Below are 10511 nucleotides of genomic sequence, written 5' to 3'. Positions count from 1 at the left end.
GTCTAAACACTGACCTATCAGGCCAGACACAGCAGCCGATATTGAGGGAGCTTGTCCATAGGATGGAACTCATCGAATGTTAAATCTCCCTCAGCACACTGCAGGGGACTTTCTTAACTCCTTCTATTTGTTTTGTTCCATCTTATCATTGATTTAAGAGTCTTGGCAGACAAAAGGCTGAGAATCTCTTGATCCGTGATAATTGAAGTCCCTTTTTTTTAAGGCTATTTGATGATAGAGTGGTACATTGAAACTTCCAAACGTTTCTGTTCCATTTCATACACAGTGTTGTGATGAAGGAAAGAGGGCGCACACACATACTTTTTCAATTCAATAATAGCCTGCCTAGTATTATGAACAATGACTGTCCTCTTAAACTGTCATTCTAAACAATGACTGTTCAAAATAAAATGATTCCACAGCACTGCCAAATGACACACTATTCCCTACATAGTGCACTATGTTTGACCAGAGGCCTATATAGACCCTGGTTAAAATAGCGCACTATAGGGAATAGGGCGCCATTTGGGAACAGCCCAGTGCTCTGTTGAGAGCCATCTCTTCACAGGTTGCATGGCAGGCTAATATCTGATAATAAAGGGGTTTGTTGCTGTGACCTCTGATGGGGCTGTGACCTTTAGGCAGGGGCACACATGGTGTCCCGGGTTCATATGTGTTCAAAGGGTATATGGCTGTGTTACATATCACAAGGATTAGACAGATCACGCATAACCGTTTCCAACCTTATACAGGCTGAATGGGTCTGTTCTTTGGTTATGGAACCAATGTTTGTCGGTAATGATTTAGCTATTTATCCAATGTTATGTTGTTAATGAAGACATATGAGGCTATTTCATAGATTATCAAACAGCCTTAGATGGGTCTGTTTTTGGAATCAGTGCTTTATTGGTCATGTTTGGGATCTTGTATTAAGCTATTTCAAAGGTCCTCCTTTTAAAATTAGAGGAGACAAGATAGTTTTAAGAGATCATAAAAGGATGTCCAGAGAAGTTACTGGCTGTGTTTGAAAGTTGAAAAATTAACTTGTGATTTCTCTACTGCGTCTGCTCTCTAGTCGCCTGTCCTGACATGGCTGTTCAGAGTTGGAGTCTAACAGTGGTTTTAATTAGCTTCACTCTATGGGAACACAGATGACTTCCACCTGTCTGTCCTTTCCCTTATGTCTAGATAGCCCACCCCTCCCTTCTCCCCCCTCTCTTGCTCTCCCCCCCATGTAATCTTCATCAGTGCTTCTGGGACGAGGTCTGCTCCATTGGATAATGCAGAGACTTCCGCCCTCTTTCTCTCTTGTCAAAGTCAAATCAATAATTAGTCAGGCGAGCCAGGTGACGTTTTAATGGCTTGGTTGTTATGAGCGGGCCTAAAGACAATGGATGGTGAGTGATGAGAGACCTGAGGATGTAGCTAAACTAGTTACTATTGTTCATTACTCTGCTTTGTTCGCCTGCTTCCCAAATGCACCCTATTCCCTTTATAGTGCACTGCCTTTGACCAGCACCCATTGGGCTGTGGTCAAAAGTGGGGTCATTTGGGACGTTCCCCATGGTTATAAATAAACCTGATTATGTATTAGTTTGATTCATGTCTGAGGCTCTACTGTGTATTACAGTCCCTTCACTTATCAGAAATATACATTGTATTTACCTGTTTCTGGACCATTTCCCAGCTATGCTGACAAACAGCATTCTAATTGGCACTCTATTCCCTAATGTAGTGCACTACGGGCTCTGGTCAAAAGTAGTGCACTATATTGGGAATAGGGTGTCATTTGGGATGCATATTGGCCCACCACCCCGCTCATCTAGTATTTCTCTCTCCCCCCTGCAGCAACAGACTAGCGCCTACCAACCACGACCGGATACAGCGGCTGAGACATGAGTTCCAGCAGGCCAGGGGGGACGATGACCCAGACGACCGGAGACGCACCTATAGCTTCGAGCAGCCCTGGGTGAGTGTCTGAGACCGGGCTGAAAACTAGGCCTGCCTGCCTCTCCATGGACCAACCCCTCACTAACCACTTCCACTGCCAGCCTGGGAGGGCTGCTAACACCCTGGCTGGCTGGTTCACTGGCTGGTTATACTTCCTGGCTGGCTGCACCGTGGAGCCTCCCACTACCACTAACCACACAACCACTGGGCCTGGCCTGAGCATGGACTGTCCAGTATGACACTGACTAAACGTCAGCCCATGGAGCCTCTTCTCTTTAACTCCTCTATAGGACTCCCACCTAACCCAGGCTGTGTAGCTCTGATAACTCTAACAATGGATGTGTCCCAAATGGCACCCTATTCCCTATTTAGTGCACTATTTTTGACCAGAGTTCTATGAGACCTGGTTAAAAGTAGTGCACTATGTAGAGAGTAGGGTGCCATTTGGGACACAAACAACCTCTCCACCGGCATGTGTCCCTCTGGCACGCTCACCTGGCCTCTAACCCTGCCCCCCCCCATCACCACCACCACTCCCGTCATACCACCCTTGTCATCCAATCTGCCATCAGTGCCATTTGTTGGTCTGTCTGTCACTCACAACACAAGGATCTCCCCACCTTCACATGGACCAATGGACTCCTATCTGTGTCTGTGTCTGTGGGTGTGTGATTGTGTTTCCTTGTTGGGGGTTTCTTTTATGTGTGTGAAACGTGGCTTTCTGGTTTTAACTGTGCCTTTTTAGAATAGGGGTTTAGGTTTAGATGGTTTTCTCCCTTTTGATGGCATGGCCACCAAGTTAGAATGAGTGAGAATTCAAAGGATTTCAAATCGAACAAAATTGGAGACCTTTCTATGACCTAATTGAAGGTATTTGGTCCCTCGATAAAGACGGCACTATGTCCCATTCTTCCATTGAACCAGCAGTATGCCCTAAGTATACATTTTACATTCTGTCAATTATGTCAAATTCTGAATTATCAACAAAATGATTTGCCTAATGTTTGAAAGTCGCTACTTTAATATGGCTATGTTGTATGATATTGTTTTCCTATAAGCACTAATGTATTTATTGACTTTTGTTGTGTTAATCCTATACATTGTCCATATGACGTACATTTGTACTAATTCAACTTTCATCATATAGACCTGTAATTTGTGGTGACGTTTTTAGAGCTGGTTTAGACTGTCAACATGTAGTAGTTCATCTTTATATGGTGTTTATATTGTGTTGTCTAAGGATTGATTTGAATGAATTTTCCAACGTTTGTAAACTGATAGCTAATGAACAGACTCCATTGACATCTGGGGCTGTATGTATCAGGTGTCTCAGAGTAGGAGTAGGGATCAAGGATTGTTCATTGTGATCTAAAAGGCAGAACTGATCCTAGATCAGCATGCCTACTCTGAGAGGCCTGATGCATACTGGCCCTGGGCTTCTCTTATAGGTGATGATAAATAAAAGGCTTGGTCTTGTTTTGAGTTCTGTTTGATATTAGTACCCTATAATTGAGTAAGTTGTGTGGGAGAGAGCTTTCCAGCCCCACTCTGTTTCTCTGAACAGTCAACATGCATATAAAGTGCCTTGCAAAAGTTTTCAGACCCCTTGGATTTCTTCACAGTTGGGATTAGTGTTATTAAAATTGATTTAATTGTCATCTTTTTGTCAACAATCTACACAAAATACTCTGTCAAAGTAGCCAACGTTTTTTTTTTTTTTTTAGATGAATAAAAATGTAATAATGAAAATATAGTCGTTGCATACCCTGAGTCAATACATGTTAGAAAAACCTTTGGTATCGATTACGAATGTGAGTCTTCTTGGTTAAGTCTAGAAGAACTTTGCACACCTTGATTGTGCAACATTTGCCCATTATTATCTGTTAAATATTCTTTAAGCTTTGTCAAGATGTTGGAGATCATGGCTACAGCCATTTTCAAGTCTTGGTGTCGGTTTTCAAGGAGATTAAATGGCCACTCAGGAACATTCACTGTCTTCTTGGTAAGCACGTTGTTGATCCATCCTCAGTTTTTTCCCATCACAGCCATTAAACTCTGTAGCTGTTTTAAAATCACCAATGGCCTCATGGTAACATACCTGAGCAGTTTAATTCCTGTCCTGCTGCTCAGTTCAGAAGGAAGACTATCTTTGTGTCTGGGTGGTTTTATATCATCCACAGCATCATTAACTTGACCATGCTTAAAGAGATGATCAATGTCCGATTTGTTATTGTTACCCATCTACCAATCACTGCCCTTCTTTATGAGGCTTTCGAAAGACCCTGGTCTTTGTAGTTGAATCTGTGCTTGAAATTCAATACCTGACTGAGGGATCTTACAGATGTTCTATGTATGGGGGACTGAGGAAGGGTTAGTCAAATAAAAATCATGTCAACCCCTATTATTTCGCACAGAATGAATCCATTTAACTTATTATGCCAAAGGGTCTGAATACTTAAGCGACGACTATTTTGGTTATGTTTTTATTTATCTTAAAAAACTTCCTCTGACATTACTCAGTATTTTGTGTAGATTGTCGTTAACAATTACATCCACGTGAATCCCACTTTGTAACACAATAAAATGTAAGGGGTCTGAATACTTCTGTATAGGCTGTGTCCCAAATGTTACCCTATTCTCTAATTAGTGCACTACTTTTGAACAGAGCCCTTTGGGAATAGGGTGCTATTTGGGAATCCGCCTCAGTAATTAAAGTCCTTGACAATACCACTGCATTGTTTGTTTACATTACTGATAGAACGTAATGTTCCCATGACAGCAACATTGAAGGGACAGTCGGACATTATTGCAATTACAATTTATTTCTAAATAACAGAATAACCAACCTCTTACAGAATGGTACAGAAATCTACAGTCATTTTGTTATTTTCTTCCCTACCATACTAAATGCCACATTATAGAAAACGGGAACATGTATAGCTGGCACCCTTTTCCCTATATAGTGCACTGCTTTTGACCAGAGCGGTCAATCATCATGCCTTCTGTAGTGGCCACAGTGCCTGATCTAGACTAATGTCAAGTCCAAAGAAATAGAATCGCAGTGGGTTACCTCAATATGGCCGCTGGCCCACCCATCACGGAACATACACAAGGTGAATAGAATTCTGGGAATTCCATTCCAGGGCCCATAGGGTAAACAGTGAAGGTAGAGTATAGGTGTTACAGCCATGTGGAAGCACTGACCCTGTCACTGTAAGTGTTCTTAGCAAGTCTTGATATTAAAGATCTGGCCAGCTTTGTGCATTATCTCGTCTACAGCCTGCCTGTTGAGGCCTGCTGTCCAATTTCTCTGAAGTCCAGCCTGTCTAATTTCTGTGGGCTGCAGAATAATTTCCCTAATTATCCGGTTCTGCATGCTGTTTAGTTAGGTGTTCCTGGTTAGCTGAAGTGCAGTTAGACAGCTCTACATCCCCTGATTGGTACCCCTGTGGATGGTATATTTCTCACTGTAGAGGAGAGCAGAGGAATCTAAGTTCAGTAGGTAGAAAATGTTTTGGAACTGGGTACTACCTGAACTTTTTAAGTAAGAACATCGATTTTTCACTTTCCGTTGCAAAGAGTTTTGCTATGGTGTGCCCTACAGAACACGGCCCTAGTTTCCGTGGGCTAATTCCATCACAGTGACTGATGGATAGATATCCAATCTGTGTTGCGGTTGCATTGGGAAACCTTTATTGAAGTCATTTACCACACAGAGCAGTGCATCGACTGGCTGCTTTCGCCAGCAGCGCTATATTGCCACACTGTATTGTTCATTTTAATACCTCCATTAGCTTTAGGTCTTCTGGGTCATGTTATCTACTGATGTTTCCTCATGTTACTAAGGTATTATTTCAAGACACTAAAGGGATCATTCCCCAATACTCCCCCATATTGCAAACTGTAATTTACATGTACGTGTATAATCGCAATGAAATTCACATCTGAAAATGACTGTGAGAGCTAGCGACATGGATGGAGGTGAGCTGCCTTTACGTGTCCCTGGCCTGTTCCATGTTCTGTCTGGTGTCGCCATGGCAACAGATACAGCACGGCAACAGCCCAGGTTATGCCAATCAATCCCAGATGATTGCAGGGATTCATTATGTTTTAATGTGCATGTCTCGGCGGTCCTCTCAGCGATGACAGGACTAATCTCTTTATGGCCCTCCCACCACTAGTGTGGCACTGTATGAATACTTGGCATTGCCCATAAAAGTAATTAGATCGCCTTTGTATTATGACTGATCGGCAGCCATTACACCCACCTCATGGCTAATGAAAGATGGGGAAGAAGAACAAAGGCGTGGTCGTTAGTAGTTACGCCGACATGTTCCAGGGAGGATATGGGATGTCTCTCTCAAATGGCACCCTAGTCCTTATATAGTGCACTACTTTTGACTAGGACCTTGTCCATTTTTGCACTATTTAGGAAATAGGCTGCCATTTGTGATGCAGTCATTTGCCAGGAGGGGCTGGAGATAATTAAATGATGATGCTATTCCAAGGTGCTTGCCGTACGGTGGTGTACGCTCTGTGTGTTCAGGCGGGTTAATGACCTGTGCTAGGATGGAAGCCCCATCACGACGTCAGCGGAGAAGCTACTTGCTTCTTTTATGGCCCAGTACAATCAAAAATGTGATTTTCCTGTTTTTGATATCTATTTCCATACTATGAGGTTGGAATTATACTTTGAAAATTATGATAATGCCCTTTTAGTGTAAGAGCTGTTTGAAAAGACCGCCTGAAATGTCAACCTGTTTTGGTGAGTTGGAGTCTAATTTAGTTATTAGACCAATAAGAAAGAGTACCAATTTGTTTCTGCCCTTCCCACTCAGACCATTCCCAGGCAGTCCTAGCGAGAGAGAGAAATTACTCTGGTTTTCATTTGAATTAAAAAACAAACAATCACAGTATGGTACTTAATAATTGTTACCCAGAAATGATTTCATATTGAGATTAAAACTGCTGCATTGGCCCTTTTTAACATCTACTTAACATTCATCACATCTCATCACACCTCTCTTGTCCCTACATCTCCAGCATGGCCCTCTGTCCTCCCTAACTCTCTCTCTGTCCGTTTTACCTGAGCACTATGAAGGACAAGGACAGGTAATGTTATCTCTGGATGCCTCCTGGTAAGTGTACTGCAGAGCTATATATTTAGATAGTTCGGCCAACTTTTAGAATGGACGCCATGTTTGTGCCTTTGAGCATTCCATTTATCCATAGGTTCATGTCACAGAACTAAAGTTACATTCAATTTCTAAAGGTTCATGTACTGTAAATGCATCATAATACATAACTCAATGTCCGAACACTAAATACATGGCTCTGGTGTACAGTACGTGTCTGTGAAAGTTGTGTGTTGAATAACCAGGATGTTGGCCCGTCCCTCTTTCAGCAGAACACCCCCAACACAGGTCCAGGCCCGTACCAGATAGATAGACAACAGACGGGCCGACACTCTGTGTCTGTAGAGATGCAGATGCAGAGACAGAGGCAGGAGGAGAGAGACGCCTTCCAACAGGCGCAGAGACAGTACAGCTCCCTGCCACGGTAAGTGTGTATGTGTGTAACACACAGAGAGAACACCCATAGTCCCTATTTGTTTTCCCAGGTCAAGGTAACATTACATATTAATGACCAATTGGCCATGGTATTATCCACTCATATGGATGACGACAGCCTGATATTATCAGCCGGAATCTACAACCAGGTCATTCCTGTCTGGAGTCCAAAGCACCAAACCCACAGCCACATCTCAGAAGAAGCTCAGTAAAACCACAGTCTGGGACTGCTTCGTAAATGGCCACCTATACCCTACATTGTGCACTACTTTTGACCAGAGCACTATAGGCCCTGGTCAAAAGTAGTGCACGATATAGGGAACAGGGTTCCATTTGTGATGCAACAAGGGTGTGTCACGTTACCCACCCCAGTAATCTGACATGATCGCACTAATCTGAGAATGAAGTTACCTTTGAACTACATGATCTGTGTGTTATTACAGGAAGTGGTGTGTCTATCTGTGGCCTTACATGCTGACGAAACCGCACGCGCGCAAGTTGATTTTGTTCACCCACACCAGATGCCACCAGGACACACAGATTGAAATATTCAAACAAACTCTGAACCAATTATATTAATTTGGGGACAGGTCAAAAAGCATTAAATATTTATGGCAATTTAGCTTGCTGTTGCTAGCTAATTTGTCCTGGGATATAAACAATGAATCCACAGATAAAACGGTAAATCAAATTAGTTTCTTGTCTTTTTCTTTGGACTTTATATGGCGGTTGGCAACCAACTTTACGGTGCATTACCATAAAGATGAACTGAGTGTGGACCTCAGTTCATCTTTCCATCACCCACGTGGGTATATGCGCCTAAAAACAATGAGTTGGGAGAGGCAGGACTTGCAGCGCTTTGAGCGTCACAAATAGAACCAAGTTGTATTTTAGTGCTTGGCCACGCAGACGCGCGTGAGTATGTGTACATTTATTTTGCGACGTGAGCGGTGTGGTCAGCATGTTATTATTGGCCCAGGGTTAGAGGTATAGTTCACGCTTCTGATTGGCTCAGGGATTAGAGCAGGGTTTCCTAAACTTTTTCACTCAGGCGCCCCTTCCAACATTAGCGAACATCCCACGCCCCACCACGTCTATTTCTATGGGTACAAGTTAATGACAAACGGACAAACTGTTCACACCCCTCTTGTTGGCGGAGATAACATTTTGCAGGTTTAAAGCTTATTTCCTGAAATTCCACACATTTTGCAATGGAATGGATTTTTTTTTTATATATTATTATTTTTAAAGCCAATTTCCTGCATTTCTACATATTGTCTTGTGTGTTCATGTGATATTTGAGGTACTCAAACGTTACAACAAAATCAATGGGCTAAGAGTTGATCTGGACATTTCTGACAAGTTCTAAATAACTCTCTAAGGTCTGCAATGACTGATGGTGAGGAAACCTGCTGATGCATTACCCAATTTCAAAATTGAACCATTAGAGGATTGTTCATGCTTGTTTAGCAGGAAGCTAAACATTGGCGCCGGAGGGGATGGCTGCCATCTTATTGGCTCTTAACCAACCATGCTATTTTGTTAGTTTTTTTCGCGTTGTTCGTAACTTGTTTTGTACATAATGTTGCTGCTACCATCTCTTATGACCGAAAAGAGCTTCTGGACATCAGAACTGAGATTACTCACCTCAAATTAGACGAAGAGTTTTTAGACACCTGACCAGGCCCAGATCCCCATCATTGGCTGGAGAAGAAACCCTGATCTTTTTCCGCGGAATCTCAGTTGCCTTTTGAGGATCAGGCGACGAGTAGCTAATCTGCCCATGCCTTCCATTCTGATAACTAACGTTCAATCACTGAAAAAAATAAATGGGACGAACTGAAAGCATGTACACTACCATTCAAAAGTTTGGGTTCACTTAGAAATGTCCTGTTTTTGAAAGAAAAGCACATTTTTTTGTCAATTTTTAAAAGAACAAAATTGATCAGAAATACAGTGTAGACATTGGTAATGTTGTAAATGGCTATTGTAGCTGGAAACTGCAGATTTTCTTTTGTAATGGAATATCTACGTAGGCGTACAGAGGCCCATTATCAGAAACCATCACTCCTGTGTTCCAATGGCACGTTGTGTTAGCTAATCCAAGTTTCTCATTTTAAAAGGCTAAATGATCAATAGAAAACCCTTTTGCAATTATGTTAGCACAGCTGAAACTGTTGTTCTGGTTAAAGAAGCAATAAAACTGGCCTTCTTTAGACTAGTTGAATATCTGGAGCATCAGCATTTGTGGGTTTTGATTACAGGCTCAAAATGGCCAGAAACAAAGAACCTTCTTCTGAAACTCATCAGTCTATTCTTGTTCTGAGAAATGAAGGCTATTGCATGCAAGAAATTGCCAATAAACTGAAGATCTTGTACAACGCTGTGTACTACTCCCTTCACAGAACAGCGCAAACTGGCCCTAACCAGAATAGAAAGAGGAGTGGGAGGCCCCGGTGCACAACTGAGCAAGAGGACAAGTACATTAGTGTCTAGTTTGAGAAAAAGATGCCTAAGTCCTCAACTGGCAGCTTCATTAAATAGTACCTGCAAAACACCAGTCTCAACGTCAACAGTGAAGAGGCGACTCCAGGATGCCAGGAGTTGCAGAGAAAAAGCCATATGTCAGACTGGCCAATAAAAAGAAAAGATTAAGATGGGCAAAAGGACACTGGACAGAGGAACTCTGCCTAAAAGGCCACCATCCCGGAGTCGCCTCTTCACTGTTGACGTTGAGACTGTAGGATAATACTTTTCGAACGGTCATCCAACTCGGAATTCCAAGTCGGAACTCGGGCCTTTTCTAGAGCTCCTACCTGAAGATCACTGACGTCATGATTCGGCCTATTTATTATTTTTTCCCCCCGGAGTTCTCAGTTGTATTGAAAGCACCATAAATCCAGACTTTGACAAAGTTTTATAACAAAATTTGCCACAAGAAGGACCCCCGCACCACCTTCCTGTTCAAGTGAGCACAGCACTACAAGGCGA

The 10511-nt window shown here is 42.5% G+C and overlaps 1 protein-coding gene across 1 annotated transcript; it reads left to right on the top strand.

The window, feature by feature from the left end:
* The first annotated feature begins 1390 nt into the window (after positions 1–1390).
* LOC115191215 (partitioning defective 3 homolog) lies at positions 1391–7669 on the top strand. The gene is made up of 3 exons (XM_029749154.1): positions 1391–1397; positions 1827–1969; positions 7355–7669. The coding sequence occupies exons 1-3, from the start codon at positions 1391–1393 to the stop codon at positions 7511–7513; spliced, it is 309 nt and encodes a 102-aa protein (XP_029605014.1). The 3' UTR covers positions 7514–7669.
* The last annotated feature ends 2842 nt before the right edge of the window (positions 7670–10511 follow it).

This window comes from Salmo trutta, unplaced genomic scaffold (genome assembly GCF_901001165.1).
Source record: "Salmo trutta unplaced genomic scaffold, fSalTru1.1, whole genome shotgun sequence".
Classification (NCBI taxonomy): domain Eukaryota; kingdom Metazoa; phylum Chordata; class Actinopteri; order Salmoniformes; family Salmonidae; genus Salmo; species Salmo trutta.
The sequence above is the reverse complement of the archived record's forward strand: the minus strand, read 5'-3'. Positions and strand labels throughout refer to the sequence as shown.

Excerpts from the sequence above, each read along its gene's own strand:
- LOC115191215 (XM_029749154.1), top strand. Across the intron at positions 1,970-7,354 it reads ATAGCTTCGAGCAGCCCTGG|CAGAACACCCCCAACACAGG; the intron begins GTGAGTGTCTGA and ends TCCCTCTTTCAG.